The 20185-nt window shown below is 41.7% G+C and overlaps 1 protein-coding gene across 4 annotated transcripts in view; it reads right to left on the bottom strand.

The window, feature by feature from the left end:
* MITF (melanocyte inducing transcription factor) overlaps positions 1 to 20185 on the bottom strand; it is a 110050-nt gene that overhangs the window by 8860 nt on the left and 81005 nt on the right. The window contains exons 3-7 of one of the 4 annotated variants that reach the window (XM_037384754.1): positions 12647 to 12874; positions 11449 to 11532; positions 9986 to 10081; positions 4030 to 4147; positions 818 to 892 (exon numbers count right to left, since the gene is read on the bottom strand). In XM_037384754.1, the coding sequence (XP_037240651.1) occupies positions 818 to 892; positions 4030 to 4147; positions 9986 to 10081; positions 11449 to 11532; positions 12647 to 12874 (601 nt within the window). The remainder of the gene's footprint in view (positions 1 to 817; positions 893 to 4029; positions 4148 to 9985; positions 10082 to 11448; positions 11533 to 12646; positions 12875 to 20185) is intronic. The other 3 variants (XM_037384755.1, XM_037384756.1, XM_037384757.1) reach the window with 3 other exon arrangements.

The raw sequence follows: 20185 nt of genomic DNA, 5'->3' as shown, positions 1-20185 counted from the left end.
ACTGGTGAAGTGGCAAAGTTAAACTGAGACTAAAAACCAGGATGGCGGTGTTAGCATAGGACTCAACTGACAAGTGAGTGTTTTCCTAGGGAAAAGCATCACAGGCAAATTCAGAGACAAAAAATTTAGATTCCCAAGGGAATTCTGAAGCAGGAAAAGGGACAAACTGTATCGTCTCTTCTTTAAAGTATTCTTCCAGGTGCAACATTTAGAGGATCCAAAAGTCAAATTTAAACACCAATTTTATGCATTAGCTTTTCATGCTATGGAAACTGCTTCTGAATAGCTCAAGACATGAAGTAGTTCTTTTTTTCTAGTAATACAAAGGATAAAAGGACACTTTAAAGATCCTTTAAGTCATAAGATGCCAATTATTTTACTAAAATATTTTTTCCAAATTGGAAATACCTGTTCCTTTCAAAAATTGAATTTATAATATTGCCACACTGAGAATGCACACTGATGTTTGAAGTCACAAACTGACTTCAGATTAATTTTGGAAAAAAGAAGGCAAAATTGTGCAAGGTGGACTTGTTGAAAGCGACTGGATCAAATGTTGTTTCCAGTAATTCCATTGTTGAAAACCATCCATTCACTTGGCTTATTGAAAAAACATAAAAATAGTTTAACGTTCAATAGTAGATTTAAGCACACATTTCACAAGAACTCGAGATACTTGATCTATGAGCACAACATAATGAACTGGTACTGCATACAACATGCGGTGTCTCATTCAGATTTAAACACCAGCATTCGAACACTTAACGCCCAAAATCATTGCTAAAACTGGCGCAAAATGCAAAGAACAAAAACTTACTCAAGTTGTGATTGTCTTTCTTTTGCCTCTCCTTAGCCAACGCTCTCGCTTCTGACTCTGTAGGGAAAATACATGCTGTGCATGTGAATGAAGTAATTAGAATTAAAATAATTCAAACACAACGTTTCAGTCTGTGAAATATTTGCGCAGGAAGCCTGATCGATATTTGTCAAACCAATTACTACAGCCATTCCGGCGAGCGAGAAGGGCCTGTAACATCAAGCTGAGACTGCCAAAACACAGCGCTGATGTTGAACTTCACCCCTGCGCCCACGGAGCATCTCTTCCCACACTTCCCATACTGACTTCCATGACGTGAACGTTTCCCACGGAGGCCCTGATTCAGCAAGGTATTTGAGGACAACAAACTGCTGAAATCCAACATACCTTCTCCTGCACGTACATGCAGCCAGCACGCTTACGTGCCACGCAGCGGCTGAACCAGAGGAACAGCATGCTTCCTGCATTGCTACCGGCGCAGGATGTGAAGCAGTCAGGAGTCAGAGGCTCTGCTCACCGGAATTAAGGCTACATCCTTCAGTGGCATGTGCACACACATCACCACAAGGCTCAAGGTATAACTTAAGTGACCTATTAAAAATACTGTATTTTCCAGCCACGTTAACTGCTCTCATTATATGAAAAAAAGATGAGAAATTCAACGCCTTTATTAGCAGTAACGTTAGAAAACAATGGTCCTGGCTTCAGGAAAAGCAGAAAGAAAAATAATGACAACTATGCTGCACATCAGTTGTCTCCTCAACTCAGAACTGCTCTTAACTTTGCTCCATACATTTATTATCAGACTCCGGCCCACAGCAATTCAGGCAAAAGCATACGTAACTCATTATTTTTAGTTCTCATTTGATGTTACATTTCTCAAGGAATTTCAGCTATTTTCATGTTTGCTCTAACCCTTTTAATTTCTGAAAAAGGTGAAGTTATTACTCCTTGCCCTGCTGCATTTAAATCTCAAAAGCAGCAAGTATTATTTAGTTTCACAGTAAGTCAGTAAGGAAGAATGATTATCACACGATCCATTATGGATCAAAACCCTCTTACTGGCTCCAATAGGTTATTTTTTTATTATTCCTGTGTTATTTTTTTTTAAGCAATATGGATTATGGCCCACCCAATTCAAATTAACAGATGATAAGGGTTTCCCCTAGAGTACTGGAAGGTTAGTACTTCATTGCTTAGAATATACAGCTCCAGCAATATTAGGCAGTATAGCAAGACACAGCCTCTTCTTCGTTAGCCTCCCAAAGGATCCCAAAAAAAGTTTGGGAGATCATTGCATGTCTTAATGAAATTTGCGATTAACCTAACATTGCCTCATGAAACAAATACAATGTTTGTAAAGCCAAAACTGATAGAAACCACACTCCTGGTGAGCAGGATTCCCATTAAATGCTTCAGTAACTACAGCTGAGAACTCCCAACGATCATCAACATCAAATGCTGGGGTAGCAGATTTTTATTTTTTTTGGGGGGGGGGGGGCAGGTGTCTTCATCATTGTGATATTTATACAGTAGGATGAAGAGAAGTTTCTGACAAATGACAGATTTAAATATTGCAAGGTCTCTCCAGCCTAGCTCCCACAGCAAAATTAGGAAATGGAGAACTAAAAGTGTACAAAGGCTTGGCTAGATCAGTGTCAAAGTGACTGCTGTTAAATCTGAGTTTAATTCCTAAACCTCTCCTAAATTAAATGCAAGCTGCTAGCATATATTTTGAACAGAAAAAGCACTCACCTAAATTGTTTCTGCATACGGGTGAGTGTAGCATATAGACATTTAACTTAGTTCAGGTTTATTCTGACGAGCTGAGGACTTCCATAAGACCACTTCTCTCACTGCTTTCCCCCTCTCTTTCTGCCTTCTTTGCCTGAAGTCTTAACACAACCATCTGGAGCGAAATGATCTAGCGTGGACATCCAAGCAGCTGGATGTGTAATTTGCAGTCTATGGCTACCTTTAACTTCCTATAAGCAGGGCAATGAAACTGTCTGTGATGCAGGACTTTGAGGAGTTCTCATCCCCTCCCACCCTCCTCTTCACATAGCTCCATCGCTGTACAAGCTTTTCATTTTCTAGCAGCCACAAATCACTGTGCACTTTGTGTGTCTTCATTTGGTGCTGAACTCAAATTTTGTACAGTCATATATGTGCAAATATCCACCAACTCAGACATGTGGCATTTCCTCCTGAGAAGCTGACTCCACTCCTGGGCTATTAAAACTGCTCTACTTAAACTAATTCCTGCCTAGAACCTGCTTTGCAACTGAGTCAGCCTGTGAGTTTTCACAACAGAAACCCAGAAAGATGACAGTCAAGAAACTATGCCTCTACCATACTGCATGCAGTACGGCTCCCTGGTGGCCTTAAGAACAGCCATTTCTGGGTATTCAGGTGATTTTGCCATCAGTTCTACGATGGATCTCCATTTGTTCATCCTGCAGACAAGCTTACCTTGCATACTGTACCCTACATGTGGTGATACCCTTTCAAGAGAAGTAGCACAGCAAAAATAAAACATGCTTGAGAATACAAAACTTCTTATTCCTTCCTTCTAAATGTTTAGCTTCTGTACACACGTGCTTGAGAGAAAGGCTTTTAATGTCCTGCCTCCCTCCCCCTGCCTGCCACGGCTTATTGCACTGCTGGGGGAACCGACACAAGAAAGTTGAAGAATACTTCATTTTCATCTTAATTTAAGAAATGCAGATTCTTTCTTGAGTACCTGATTTTATGTTTTCTAGGATCTAGGTTGTCCATTCTTCATAATTCAATAGATTTGTTCATTACCGCCCTCCTCTACTAAAGCCTCAACACGTAGCATTCCTTGACATGAATCCCATGGAGACTCCAGATGTGAAATTGTTAAAGTTTGGTGTTGACAGAGCAAACAATAAGCCCAAACTAGAAAACAGCTCTGCAAGAGATGCACGGAAGCTTCCTACAACACCATGTTCTCAATATGCAGACTTGACTATAACAACTAGGGCTTGAACTTGTCACAGTGAACACATACAAACCTACACATGAACACAACTGCATGACAGGCCAGTGAATTTGCTAAAAAATGGTCTACAAACAAAAAGTAACTATTTATCCATAAATTCTTGCTCATAACAGAAATTATGTCCAATATCACCTGAATTCAAAACAATTACAGTACTACTCCAAGGTGGTATTTTAGACTTATTTACCTGTGAGCTCCCTTTTTATATTAGGAAGATTAGCTGGACATGAGTTGCTGATGTTCAGTCCTGGAGGAGGCATGCTTTGGTTGCCATAAAGGTCAATCAAATTGCCAGACACGGGCAACTGGAAAAGACAAACAAGGAAAAGGATCATTTTGTTTGCCCTGATGAAAGGCTTTGTACAGAAGAACAGAGTTTGGATCTGCCAAGAAATCTGTACTCTTTTCGATGTGGAAACAGATTGTGTAATAAAGTCAGCAAAAGTCACATATACATACAGGCACAAGGAATATAACACCTACACTGGGAAAATTCTGTCCTCTCTCCTCGAGAGTACGCAGACAGAGAACATGCAGAAGAGGTAACACACTGACAATATTGCTGTATGGCTGCTCCTCATTTTTCAGTGAAACTATTACATCTGTACCCCCAGCATTTCTCTTACTCAAAACACCTGAAAGCCTACAGAACTCCCCTGGAGGAAGCCCCCCTTCTTCCAGGAATACGTGAGTGAAAGTACTTAGCAAGTTATCACATGCTTGAGGAAGAAACACTGTATTAATCAACCACATTTTTCATGTGATTTGAAAGCTACCTACACAGAAAACATTTAAGCTTACTTCAACTTGGTTCTCGCCTTACATAACAAGAACACGCATCAGTAGGAGGAAGATTATTTTTACATCAAGTTTCCTCAATTACTTGTTCATTCTGCTATTCTTATTTAGATATGTTTAAGCAAGGAGATTTATACAGAAATAGGATAGTATTTCAGCAAGACTTAGCAAAGCTATCCCTTTAAATTGAAACACATTTAAACAAGTTTACATTTATCCTGAGTGGATTATTTTACCCATCTCTTCTTTGTTTCCAAACCAGGTTTTGGAAAGACAGGTATAAAACACTGATCTCTTATCTTCTTATCATTGTTGTTGCAAAGAAAACAAATCCCTCCAAGACACTGATCCTGCAGAGATCAGGGTATGTATTAACACTCATGCAAATAATGCTGTCGAATACAATAGAGTGAGTCACAGCCTGGACTATTAAACTCCTACGGATGGTCCTTGCCAGACAGGGACCTAAGAGTATTTCTCTGCCATCTGGAGCTACTGTAAGAAGCAAAGTTGATATGCATCCACTAAAGTACCACCAGCTAAAGCCATGCTGATACTTGTCTTGAATAGATGGTGGCCAACAGAGTCCCCCCCGACTCAATCTTCAAGTGATACAGGAAAAATATAACTGAATTCTCACCAAGATTCAGCTTTACAATTCCTTGCCCTCCCCTTAGGTCTTGAATACAATATTAAAAAAAAAAACCACCCAAAACAAAACACAAAACCACACACACAACAACAAAAATACCCCCAAAAAAACAAAACAAAAGGAACATCTATAATAAAGCTAAAGTCACAGCTGTCCATCACAGATCATGGTCCCAGCTGTGACCCACCCATGTTAATGTCGGGGTGACCACTCACCCTCACTGCTCTACAAGGTTGACCCTTGTATCTTTTGGCCCCCCAAATACATCCATGACACTGGCACAGCAACAGCGTCATACACCCTTCTGACTTGGATGTGCTTTTTCTATTCATGCTCCTAAGCATGGGGAGAACACAAAGACAGTGTTTGTAGTAGAGGGACTTGAAGTTCGAAACCAGACATGTGAAACCTAATCAGGAATTTTAGAGAATAAAAAAAAAAGTTAAAAAAAATCAGAAATCTAGAAACTAGCATCTCAAGCCTTGGTAAAGCAGCTAGGTTATAATGAAACATGGAGAACAGTTAAGGTCACTAAGCTGCTTCCTTTACTGGTGGGCCTCGCTTGTTACAAGTTTGTGGTTTTGTTGTCATCGTCCCCTTTCCCTAAAGGTGTCAACACTGTGCCAGATTTCCAGAAGTACACAGGACCCGTGTGAGCAACCACCGCAGAAGGGGGCAGTAACATGGGCAGCAGCTGCTGGACATGCACACTGCAGTCTTGCAGCAGCTGCAAGCACGAGAGGAACCCAACCATGAGCTGTTTGCAACCACAGGAGTACAAGCAGTGCTGATGTAGCATTAGCTAAATGAAGGAAGATGAAGGGAGAAATTTGCACAGCTGCTAGATATTGCAGGTTTGCATGTTCATCAAGGAAATTTACATTAGAGGTAGATGCCAACAGTCTCAGTGTTAAATCAGTGATCCATAAGCAAAGAGACTGACAGATTTCTTTGACTACTCTTCCCAGCAAGTTGAACTCCACAGGTTAAAGCTTCAGTTTTAACTTTTTACTACGAGCATGACTACATGCATGGTCCATACTCAGTATGAGCCCCTGAGAGGCCTCTTCTCCAGGACAGCTGCAAGTCACAACTTTGGGACTAACTTTAGCCAATTCCTTTCAAATGAAAAAAGTAAAGTGCGTGCTCGTCTCACATGGCTAAAATACCCACAATTAAACAAAAGTTAAAACTGAGGCACATCCTCTGTTTACGATTATATTCCAAGTCCCAGAGGAATAAAATCAGTGGACTTGTAAGGCAAGACCAATCATCATCATTAGTGCAGAGTTTAGGGAACCAGAAAGGGGAGAGGACCCCTATGCTGAGGGCACTGATTTCAGATGGACGAGTCAGTAAAACTGTGAGCACAGAAAAGCAGCCACAAAGGCTGAAATGGGGGGGGGGGGGGGGGGGGGGGCGGGAACCAAGCCAAAACAAAACACAAAAAAACACAGAAGGGGCTTATAGTGTGAACAACGCATCAACAGCTAGGCATTTATTCTTCCTATTGGAAGAAAATTAAACATTTTTTTGGCAAACATTTCAAATCTTATCTATTAAGATAGTTAATAGATCCCTTTCCCCAAATAAAAAGAGAAGGGAAAACGTTCAAAGCTCCCACGACCATTTCATTGGGAAGATCGAGTCTCAAATTTGAGAAAGACAGAATTTCCTGGTGCTAAGGATGCTCCTTCCCTGTCTTTTTCAAACTCTACTACGTTTCCAATCTAAATATGCTTTCCTTAAAGTTTTCCTAGCCACTCCTGGCTAAGAAGAAATTTAAATACAGCATCACTGTAACAAAGTAAAGGATGTAAACAAAGGTAGAGTGGCTTATGCCAGGCTTAGCTTGTTATCTACCTTGAAAGAGTATGGTACAAATGTTGTCACTTGTGAGATTTCATTTTTCTAGGTTTCACAAGGTACACAAGCATCCCAAGTAAAACAAATTTCAGCCTTCCTATCACTTTGGATCTTTTTTTTTTTTTTTTAAATAGCTGCTTTTATATAACAGACATTTCAAACATGGTAATTATTACCCCAGATTCGTCACAGACTCCCCTGAAATGTACGCTGAGACTTTCCTTTCTCCTCCACTACTCCAACAAAACAAGCCCCCACATTCAGGTCATCGGGCCTTGGTATAAAAGTCACTGAGACACCAGCCGTGTGATCAGCAAGGCTGTTTCTAAGGAATCGGTGCACACTGGAATGAGTTCGTTGCACAGCTCATGCAGCCTACAGCGGACTGTGCTGTTCCCTTACCTACAAGCCCACGCTCAGCAACAGTCCCTGAACTAAGACTCCTTTCCACTTCTGGAGTTTTAACGTCCACAGGGAAGTCACATTCAGAAGCAGAGCTACACATGCCCACACAACTTTCCACATCAGATTCTTGCTAGAATTGATTAGTTGGATGAATTAGTTGTCATCTCAACTCATCATACAAGAGTACTTTGCACAGCACCTAGCAATTCAATTCCTAGGTCCTATCTACACAGAAAACCCTGTGGGCAAACCAGTGACTATTTTGTGATACCTTTCACCACAGAAGCAAAGCCTGTTAACTTGTAACCAAATACCGAAGTTTACAAACACTTCCATAAGCAGTTGATTGCAACAAAACCTGTTCATTCAAGAGGTACTTGGAAACTTCCCTTAGCTCGCTCTACACAGAAATCTCCGATTTTGCTTAACAAATAAGTACTAGTACCAAATGTAACAAACCAGTCCTTTTGTTCTTTGTTGGTTATGGAACAATAACAGCCTTTGTCAAAATCTCAGCACAGCTATTTATAGGTTGCGTCTCTTTAGAAACCATTTCTTCTCAATTTCTTCCACCTCTACTTAGTTCAGTCTACAGATATTAATTCCTTGTTAGTAAAATGTTGTGTGTTTTAAAGAGCTAAATCCTGTTCCAAAAGCGTCCGCCACATCAGGTTCATTTTTTTCGTCAAACCAGTTGTTGGAAAACATGGTTTCATTTCCATCTTTTCAACACTGGTATTAGGTTAATTCAGAGACTGAACTATGCCTTTCGCCTCCAGCAATTTAAATGTATTAGTAAAGACATCTTAATTCTATTGTTTTATATCCTTATTTTACAGACTTAACCACATGAAGTGGGCAATTTCTGAAATTTCACAGATGTGGATCAGGCAGTCTTTACAAGGCTTATAAACGCAGCAAGCAGGAGGAATGCAGACTACCCTAAATATTGACCACATGGACTCCTTGCACCAAAAGAGTGTGGAGTACCCTTATGTCCTTGCCTACAAGCAAAGAGCCACTGCTGGGGTCCCTGTGGAACGAGAGGAAGAAAAGCACAGAGAAATCCAAATCCCTTCTAATGTAATGGTGCTAATTTCTAACGTAACGGATCCTAATCCAATGGAAAGTCAGAGAAAGGGCTCTAGAGGAAACTTATCCCTCAATTAAAAAAAAAAAAAAAGTAACTACCCTGAAAAATGGTATTTTTCAAGGGTTTTCCAGTCAAATTCCAGGATAGATGCACTTTTCAAGCCATGTTAAAGAGAAATTCATTCTTTCCGGTAGGACTCTGCAGTCCTTTCTCTGTCTGCTCAAAGGGCACTATTTACAAAGGGATGCTAGTGGGCCGCTTCCTGCGGCGTGCACCACGTCTCCAAGAGGGCTGTGGGAATCTGTGGGAGCGTAGGACTAGGTTAACATGACATCAGACAACTACTGTCAGCAAACGTAAATCTATACTACAAAACTGATGCTATGTGGTAAGCTGTAAATTTTGGCACTAGATAAAAAAGAAACAGACGCCAGCACTGGCAGACATCTACTCAGCCAGATCTAACAGCACTTAAGCCTAAGGCAAAAAATTCACTGGAGCTACCCGCCACAAAAGATCAAAATGAGATTATGCCACAAGTACGATTACATTAATGCTCGCAGCAATGTGAAACAGCAAACAGAAACAGCAACTCGGAGGTAACCTGCGCCTTCCCCTCGCTCACTGACTTTCACACCCCTGTTCCTGTCTTTTGCCACAGGCTTCCTGTGTCTGCTCCCCCTATTCAGCTTTTAAGCTTCTTTATTCCTTCCCCTTTTGTTTGTTTTGGAGGTTGTTTTTTGGGGATTTTTTCTCCCCCTAAATTTTCTAACATCTTTGCTGTTGTCTAGCTAGAGACTTCTCTCCACTTGAAATCAGGTTAAGCTAAAGCTAAGATGTTAGAGCTAAAAGTTAAACTAGAGCATCTCTGACAGAGATGCTAAAACATGCTTAAGCATGGCATACAATTTCTTACTTGAACATGATGAGATAGAGGAACTTGGGGTTCTGGAGGATCTTTCTAGGCTTTCCGAATCCAAGTAGGATGTCCATGGTGATCTTTAATATCAATGGGTCTGAGGCCACTGCTGTAAGCCCAGTTCCCTCCTCTGTTACAATCTCCTCACCGACTAACTCGATTTGGAAATAGGAAAAGCAAAATTGTCCTTTGTACTCCCTCAACCTGATTCTAAAGCTTGCCTTTTTAAATCCATGTTTTCCATTAAAACTGTATACCTTCAGCTCTTCAAACAAAAACTAATTACACCCTGTGGGACAATACAATAACTACTTAATTGCTCAGAAGAAAAGTTGTGCTACAGTTTTGCATTCTCTCAAGGAAAGACAATTATACTAAAGAGGGAAACCAGAAGGAAAGGACTGTTGTACCGTATTTGCCATTTGCAGGGCTGGGTCCATCAAGCCAAGGATTTCTTCATTGTAACTTGACTCCAGACTAATAATGTCATCAATCACGTCATCCATCTGCAGCAGAAAAGGTGGACAAAGGAAACCGCCACAGTTATCAGTCCCATTAAGACACAGAGGCATGACCAAGCCCTCCAGCCACGTGCCGGCTCCCTGCAGCACGGCCCGGGCAGAGGTGCCTGTGCAGTTCTGCCACGCTCCAAACCCAGCCCCTCGGCCAAGGTCCCCGCTATCCAACCAGGACAGTCCAGTCATGACATGGCTGAGGCTTCACGGTCCAACCCACCCCTCCCACCAGCAGCTACCCTGCGCTGCCTGCCTACGGGCACACCGTTCCTCCCAGGAACGGTGGGCGAGACTGCTCCTGCAGAACGAGCTACGCCAAGGACATGACTCCCCAACCCCGTGCGGCACTGCCTCTCTACCCGCCACATTCCTCCTCTAGCTGTGGGGTCAAAACCTGCGTGCAAACAGGAACGCTCAAGTCCCCGACACCTGAAAGGGAAGGAGAGGGGACAACGGCTTGCTGGGTGACAGGCTGCCCGCCCTTAACAAAAGAATCCACTGGATTCGTAACCCTCATGCACCCTCTCCCAGGGAGCACCACTCCAGAGCAGCTCGGAGATGATTTTGGGTGGTGCAAGCCATCTTCTTTCTAGGGCTGGGCCAGGAGGCACCTCCATGAGCTCCTGCATAGTGAGGAGAAACAGAGCCCTCCTGAGCACCCACACAGGTGCTTCAAACTGTCCTGCAAGATTGGCTATTTCCTTTTCGCTCACTATAAAAATGGAGCTTAAGTGACAGACATATACAAAATCAGTGCATAATGTTGATGGTAGAAATAGTAGTGTACAGGATTTTTGTATCAGCTCCAGAAAGTGTGATCAGAATTACACTGACTGGAAGAGAGGGCAAGGAAGGAACTAACAGTTACAGCCCATATCCAAAGTTTTGTTACCAGAAATAAAAACCCCTTGGTTAAATTAAAAAAAAAAAAAAGGGGGGGGGGGAAGAAAAAAAGATGACTACTGAGGATGAATTAACATGGGTGGAATAAAGCCTTCTCACATAATTTTTTTAAATACAAGTGTGATCTGATAGAAATGTGGTCTTGGAAACTATCAGGACAAGAACACACACATGCAGTCTTGGGAAAACTGCATTGGAAAGGATTTCCTGAAGTGAGACCTCAGCAGGGTCTTCTGCTTATACTGTTACAGTGCTAGAAACGCACTAGCCCTCATCAGATACCTAATTTTGCGTTTGACATCAATGCTAATAAACAATGTTGTTCTTTTGTTCCTTAAATGCATCTTAGATTCAACTTCTTAAAGACAGGGGCAAGTTTATTCTTCAACATAACTTCAAAGAAACATGCTCATTAGAAAAGGGACCTGTGCTCCAACTCCTGTGTCATCCAGTACCTGCATGCATGATGCTCGTGAGTGTGTGTTCAGAGCCGGGCACTCACTCTCAACCCTGCTTTGCTCTTCAAATTTATAAAATCCCTGCAGAAATAAAAAGGAAAAAAAGAAGGGGGGGAGGAAAAAAAAGAAAAAGCAAAGCATGGATCTGAGTTCATGGCACAGTCTCAGTCCCAAAAAGAGCATGATTGAAACTGTCATGCACACATGTGCCTGGTGACACAGCAAAATGAAGCTGTAAATATCTTATGGGGGAAAAAAAAAAAAAAGATCCGGGCACAGCTGAGGCAAAAGGATAAAACTATTTGATTTTCATTTCTTCTGAGGCTACAGAGCACAAGTAATTTCTCTTTCATGTGCAAAATATGTTCTGTAATAACTGTTTCTCAAAGTTGCATAACATTTTCCTCAGAGTGCATCTGTATTAAAAATCTGGCACAAAGGCTTGAGGGGGGAGGATGAGGGGACACGAGGAGCTCTACAATTCTCTCCCATTTGTCACATTACAAAAATACTGACATGATTTCTTACACTTGTTAACATCTTTCAAATCATCTTCCTTCAGCACCTGATCACACATATAACAACCAACTAAGTTTTTTCCAGCAAAAAGTAAGATGAGGTTGCAAAGGACTTCTAGGCATAGGCTAGTGAAATCCTGTATTTGCACCACTGAGTTCATCATGAAACAGCATTCCATAATATTTTAGGGTATATTAGGTGGGATAATCTGGCCTTCCAGCTAAGCAAAGGACTTGCTCAAATTTTACTGTAAAAATACCTAAAATATCTCAAAAAGCTTTTTGTGTTTTTCAGTTATTTTTGCTATGCTCTTTGCTCTTTTCTACACGAATGAGCCATAAATAACATTATTCCAGAAAGCTACAGCTTACAAAACTGCTTTGTATTCTCCAAAGGTCAACTATTCACTGCATGCATCAAGCAAGAGGGGGGAAGTAGTTTTAATAAGCATAAACTAGCTAAAATAGTTCAAAAAAAATGAGGAAGTTAGAGGGACACAGGGTTTTTTTGCCAAAATGTTCTATGCAAATATATATTAATCAGAGGTAGCAGTTGCACTTTCAAAGTGAACAGTTCAGAAAAGAAGATAAATGTCTTAACGAGCAAATAGGGATTAAAACAGAAAGCAGACTGCAATTCCAATCTACTGAATAATATGCACACGAGAGCGTATTACCTCTTTCTCACAGTTGGAGTTAAGGGTAAGCATCGCCATTGGGCTGTTAGGCGCGCTGCTTCCAGTTCCTGGCGGCATGACATGATCCCCGGGCTGGTTTGGACATGGCAAGCTCAGGGCTTGGTTGGCATGTTTGTTTGCGAGAGTGGTAGAGAGGTACTGCTTTACCTGCTGCCGCTGGGCTTGCTGAATGTGGTACTTGGTTGGATTCTCAAGGTGAGTCTGCACCTGTATGACACAATTTAAAAAGTGCTTTATTGTTTTAGAACATCGTTACACGTGCTATCGATTTGAGCTATACATTTGTGACATATATACCGGCTAAGCATTTGACTTAAAATACAGACTTGTGAAGCTCCGAAGAAATCAACAGCACTTCACTAATTCACATTCAAAGGCAAGATACCAGTTTACGACCTAGCGTTTCAATAATTGACTTTTTAATGGTAAACCAAGATGTTCCACTTATTTTTCTACAACATGAGATTTCTCACTTAATACCAATGCTCAGGCTTCCCTGTTTACACAGACACTCCAGAACAGCCAGTTCTGTGTTCAGACCTTCAGCTACGCGACATTTAGTTTTCACTAAAACACAGAGAAACGAGTCGTACCGCAGGAGTCATTTCACTTGTTAGTAGCTACCAATTAAAACCAAGTAGTGTGAATTGCTACCCTTTATCAGATGTCAAGTAACAGATCAAAAAGTTTGTTGTTAGTTCTTTAGGTTCTGGTTGTTCGTATTTTTAAAATAACGCACTGGTTAAAAAATAAAAAAAGCAATACACCTTCTTTTTTGCCTACGTATTATTTATATCTCAGATCTATGGCCTAAATCATATACAAATAAGACAGCCTGTTTATAAACACATTATGCAAATAAGATGCAAGAAAAGAAGTGTTTCAGTTCAGATCAATCACTGTCCTCAGTAACAGCTGTTTCTGTATTTAAGATAATCTTTTCACTACTTAAGAATTTTTTTATATATAAAATATTAAAAACCTCATACCGAATTATTCTTGTGCACCCTAAATAAGCAAAAGAAAGGCACTTCTTTTCCCATGCAAGTTTTTCACCGTATCCTGGAAACTCTCTGTCACCTTTCTTTGTTAATGTTTTTATTGGAAGGTAGAAACCAAACCAAAATATAATAATACTCCAAGAAGGTTTTTTTGTTTTAAAACAGTTCCATTGAAGTGACTTTTGCTATTACAAGTGACCACATATGTCCCTCACTTACTGTTGTGGAAGAAATAAAATAAAGTATACTAGATACCAGAGGAAAAGGATCTCCTGTATACTGTAAGCCTTCTTAGCAACAGGTTTTAAAATAAGTCTGCAATAACAACTCACCTGATAATAATTATACTCAAGCATTTCCAGCATACTACTTATAGGTTGCAAGAGAAGCGACAGCAATATCCTTTGCTCTATGCTACTCCAGTTTGAGGGATTCACGTACAGAAGCACCATAAACAAGCTACCCCAAAACAGCAGAAGAAACTTGAATGCCACTGCTCAGACTTATAGTAACCTACGCTAATTAGCCATGCATGCAGAGAAATAAACAGTTCACACAGGGGCTCTTCTTGGAAGCTATGTAAGTTTAGCCCTAAGTATTGGTATTATTTTTTTTTCCCTGGCTTTGATGTCATGCTTTTTCATAAACATAAAAGGACCTTTTAAGCGATGGGCTATCAAAGTCAGATTGACAGTTCGCTCAAGGCTAATCTGCTATTCATCTTTCGTTCCAGTCGTACTAATAGACAATGGTATTTTTCTTTAGCAGTGAGGTTAAAAGTTTTTAAGTACTGAGTAAGAAATAACTGAACAAATGCCCTGCAAGCCTAACGCATATCCGCTGGCAGTGGGGCGCACAGGGCCATGCAGCCCTACCCTCAGCCTCCAGGGCCAGCCATCCACCACCCTGCCCCATGCAGCCAGTGGTCCACTCGGGACCTGCAGCCTAACACAAAGGACTTGAAAAAGCTCTACCACATCCTCAGCCTCCCTGATGCTTCAGAGCTCATTAATTCTGTCTCAATCTACAGCTGGAAGATTTCCAGTTCAGGAGTGGTTAACAATAAGCTAAAGCATGTCCCAAATGCATCTCTCTGCACTTAGAATCATAGAACCATGGAATCATTTTGGTTGGAAAAGACTTTTATGATCACCGAGTCCAACTGTTAACCCAACACTGCCAAGCCTGTCACTAACCCACGTCCCTGGGCACCGCATCCACATATTTAAAACATTTCCAGGGGTGGTGACTCCACCACATCCCTGGGCAGCTTATGCCAGCGCTTGACAATGCTTGTACACAGTCACGGTACCGAATACAGTCCCTACACCTTCTAGAACTTACTTTTTCTTTCTATCCAACTCCTTGTCAAAAGCCTGCGCTTAAGCACAGGCAATCAAAAGCTGCTCAACTTGCATTATTTCCCCAAAGTCTCTGCTGCACAGGGAAGCACGCTTAAGAGAGTGTTTCTGGAGAGTATAATCTGATTTGTTGCACTAAATCGCAAGACAACACAATACAGAAGTCTGCTGTGATAAGTACAGCACTTGCTTTGTCAGTCCCAAACTGTTTTATCAGTTATCCTATCACCAGTGGTAAGAGTTATGCTGCACAGATAAGTCTATTTTTCACTTAAATTTTCATCTTCTGAGTAAATAAAGTTATCAGTAAATGAGTTATTTTTGTAACACTTATCTTCAAATATGTTATTTTAAAAACAAGCCCTACTTGTCTGACAGAATTTGCACAGTTCTTCTTCCTCCACGGGCACCAAGATACCACAGCTGTTTTCACAGACCCCGCCAGGCCGACAAGGATGGAGCAAAGCCTCTCCTCTACACCCATCTGCTACCCATCCTCCACACCCCCAGCACAGAGACCAGCAAAACTCCAAGACCCACATCTCAACTGTGCATCAAATATTACTTATAAAACATACTAATACACTGAGCTGACTCCACTCCATGTCAAGTTCTGAAACACACACTGCCTAACTGACATAGGATTTGTTGGCAAAACATACTTACTTCACAAGAACTTACTTTCCCCAAGATTCAGTGGTATCATCCTATGTTAGAACAGTCTGTATTATGTTGCTACTCAATGATTTTTTTGTTTTCTTGGTTTGGTTTTGGTTTGGTTTTTTTGTTGTTGTTCTTGAGACTAACTCTGTCTTTGGCCTAGACCACCCTTTTCTGCAGGCTCTCCATCTAAGAAAGCTCAAATGTGCCCACTTGGGCAAGTGTCCCAAGATGCACCAGTCATATTCAGCTTGCAGATAAGCCATAAAGCAATCTTATTTTTTGACAAAATATCTCACAAGCAAAGAGCTGCAAAACAAACCCTACATCGAAATTCCACTATCCTGAATTCAAAACCATGAATGAAATCTTTGACTTAATTAAGATCTAATTTTGGTCCTCAGCCCCTTCTTGCCTTTGGGATGAAGAATAGTTCTTGTTGTTCTTCCAAATTCATGAGACACAAAGCACAAGACAACAATTTATTGGTTTGGATACACTCCCTAAGAAATGCATCTGAACAGAGACATGCAAGAAAAAAGGAAAAACTTGAAACTGAATCCTTTGGATCTCCAACCATCTATTGCCAGAAATCTCCACCCAGGCTTTGCTGCAACATCACTAAACCAAGTAGAACATGGGTTTTGGGGCATTTTGGTATTGGCAAGCAAGAAATAATCTTTCATATGCAGAACTTTGGAAATTATTTAAGACAAGATGTCAAAATTATCACACAATAGCAACCAAAGAATCTGGCTACAAGGAACTACAGATCAAGGATGGCCAAGTGGCAGCCTACAGCCTGGATTCAGCAAAGAAACACCTGGAAGAAGGCTGTACTTTCTGTTTCTATTCAGGTGCATTTTCGGTTTGCTTGGTTATCGAGGTTCTGCTCACATGGGTAACACAGAGTAACACTGTCTCAGAAATAGAGGCCCTGAACTGGTTTCATGCTAGAACAGCTTTCGATGCCAGCTTCTCCACTAATCTCCATGGGCTGGCTCCATGAACAGTTGGAACCATCCCTGCATCAGGTACACCTGCACTACAAGCCTCACAGGTCAGCAATTCAAGCTCCATCCGCTCTTGCCATGCTGACACTGAGCTAGTATGGTTTTTCTTGAGCTGAAGCGCTGAGAAAAGCAATATAAAGAAGTCAATTTGACTGCACCCATATGTAAGCCAGCTGAGGCCCTGCAAGGCTGAGCTGGGCTGGAAAAGTGTTGGATGGAGCCACGCCGATTACTCAGCACTCATCCTTCACTCTCTGGAGTATCCTGGAGAACGTTATCTCAAGCATGGGAAAGGCTTTCTCATACCTTCATTTATCTTGACATCTGACTGCTAATTCCAGTGCTTACATCCAGTTCGAGTACCTGAGCAGGGGAAAAACAATTCCTGAGAAGCTGCCTATTTTCTTTCACATCACAGAAACACTAGTAATAACTCATACACGTAGAGTAGGTTTTTCCCAGCCCTTGGGTTTAGCGTCAACAAAGCAAGCGTTTCATCAGTGGCTTTCACTAGCTTTAAGCATACGCACCCTATCAGCGGGAACTTTAGGTGTACCTCAGACTACATTCTTTAAAATCCTTGTATTATATTACAGAGCAGTGACAGGACTCCTGAGTAGACCCACATACTTCCTTCAATTTGAAAAACTAAAAATGTTTCCTGTTAAGGTGATCAGGGAATCAGGAATTTAAACACAAAGTGTAGCCCCACGCTTAACCACAAAGCATACAGCTCAAATAGTTCCTCTGTACGAACAGGCAACCGAAGCAATTCTCCCAATACTTGCTCCACCTGTCAAGTCTTGCTGGGAATTGCTCAGACCTAATTTACTAATAACTTGCTAATGATGGCAAGAACTTGGAACAGTGCTACGTGGCAACAGGGCAACACCCCCACTCCCCATGGGTACACTTGGACCAAATCCCTGTTGTAGGAGCATACTGGAGAGTTCACTCTTGGGCAGGCACAGGGCAGGGAAGCCTGGTAGCTTGGCCAATGCATTGTGCACAGCGTATTCCAGAAACTTAATGGCTAATGATTAAAATAACGGGGAACTTACACCAGACTAAAAATCAGTCATTAGCTGCGGCTTTACTACATGCTCCAGCTTCAAGTTCACAGAGTCACAGAATCACTTAGGAAAACCTTTAATATCATCGAGTCCAGCTGTAGTTGGAAGTTGATCAATTGCTGTAGGATCAAGCTTTGACCCACCAGCACTTCTGGATGAAGGTAAATAGGCTAAATTAGTTGTCCTGTGTTATTTGTATACTTATTAATTTGTCCATCCATGAGTTTGATCTGTTTGAAATGCATAACTGCAAGCAGCCAGCACAAACCCAGCATATCTTGTGTTAAGAGTATTCCTTCAAGGTGGAATACCGCTTATTGGTTTTGCCGTCTCAGTTACTACTTAAACTCACAATGTGTTACTTGTCACATCCCCAAGTACCACCGCTTTCAAACTTTTCCTACCACCCAGGGAGAAATACAAAAAATATTATCTATTTCAGTGTGATCACAGAAGAGTTTGGTATGAACAGCCAGCCTTAGGTGCTGCTGCATAATAAAAAGAAACAACAAAAAAGCCCCAACACTCTTCCCCCCCCCCACACTCCCTCAAAATACCAATGTTATAAAACTCTGAAGCACCTAATTGTTTTACTCTCTAGTGGTCTTATCCTGTAACTGCTGAACATTTTAACACGCAATTTCATTACCAGAACTTTTGCAGATATCCAGACTACTACTAGTATACTCATGTTCCCACAACATTCACAAGAAGAAAAGGCAACAAGGCCAAGCAGAAAAACCACCAGGAACAACACATTAAATGAATTTGAGAAGAACAAAGCCAGTTTTGAACTAGCCATACTTGAAACCCTGATGTCAGTGCAGGACCTTGAGGACGGCGATGGCATCCTGCCTCAGGGAGCCCCACCTGCGCATGTCTGCTTTGCCCCGAGGCCCAGCACTGCCTTTCGCCACCCCTTGGTCCTCCCCATGTCTCATCTCCTCCTCCTTTCATGGCAGACATCACACCTGCACATCTCTCACCCCCTCCGGCAAAGGCCACTGCTGCCTGAGAGCCCCTGGCTGTCCTCGCGCTGGGAACTCACCATGGGTCCTGCCCAGAGCCAGCACCGTGCTCAGCATCTCCCGCGCTCAGGCAGGAGCCATCTGTGCAGCCAGAACAGCCTCCCCTGCCTTCCTCCTCCCGGCTGGGCTTAGAGGACACAACACCCGTTTCCTAGCAAAAAGGGAATTGCTAAGACCCAGGACACGGAGCTCAGCAGTGGAGACCTCATGCCTGTGATTGCAAAGCTGATGCCCCCAGTTCGCCGCTGGTGCAACACAAGTGACAAAAGGCCATTAGGATGCCAGCAGTGCTGGGCTGTCCCGCTCCTCTGGCCCCCCACGAGCTGGGAAGGAACATATTCCCATTGCCCAAGCCACACAGAAGGAGATTCTTCTCACCAAGAGCATCACTGAACCTTCCTGTGAAAGTAAAGCCCAACTGTTTAATGCTTCATTTAGGCAGAGATAGGCTTGAGCACAGGGACATGCCAGAGATTTACAGAGGACAACTAACCAAGGGGAAAGAAGATATCCCCCCTCCCCGCACTTTTTTTTTTTTTTTTTTAAATTAAAAAGACCATTTGTTTCAAGTAAATTGCCTTAGGACTTACAGTTTATAATTACAAATAAAATACTTTTTGGTCAGTTTTTTCAGTTCAATAGAATGTTTTGTTGCTTAGACAGCTAAATGTCATGGGATTTTTAAGAAAGGTTAAAATTCTGTGTCATTTAACAATTAATGGTACTCAAAAACAATACTAAATCACATCCACTGAAGTGTTTCACAAGGGTTTCAGGCTTCTGTTGGGTCTCCTGCAGCAGAAAGCCCTGTTCAATGCACCAGCCCAGGGCTTCAAAGCTACTTTTTAAAACTGCTTCAACCCATCACTTTCAAGGATAAAAACCCAACAGGAGCAGCAAGAAACTGTTGTATAAATTGAATAAAACCAGAAAGCAGTACAAATACATGTCTATTCTTTCTGGCTAGGGGGATGGGGGGGAACGGAACACACCAACCAAAAAAAACTGAGGCAAATGACGTATGAAAAAGATAATCAACTAGTGCCTCTTGCATTAACAGTAATTTATTCTGCTGAAATTTTCTAATCCAGGTTCCAGGATTCCGAGAGTCATATTCACCATAGCTTCATCCACTAAGTCTGAAAAACCTAAAGACCACAAAAAAACCCTCAATTATTCCATTAAAATATTGATCGTGGGTTTCACTGCAATGCCAGGAAGAACCTTTCTACCACCCAACTTGGAGCAATTCAAACAACCAGCCAGACAATGGTTTAACTCAAAGCCATTTTCCCACATACTGTGTTCAAACATTAAGCAACAGCATCACATTTTTCCCCCTAAGGATGTCAGTGGCCCGAAGTAGCTCTGCATGAAAAGTT

This window comes from Falco rusticolus, chromosome 4, assembly GCF_015220075.1.
Source record: "Falco rusticolus isolate bFalRus1 chromosome 4, bFalRus1.pri, whole genome shotgun sequence".
NCBI lineage: Eukaryota > Metazoa > Chordata > Aves > Falconiformes > Falconidae > Falco > Falco rusticolus.
The sequence above is the reverse complement of the archived record's forward strand: the minus strand, read 5'-3'. Positions and strand labels throughout refer to the sequence as shown.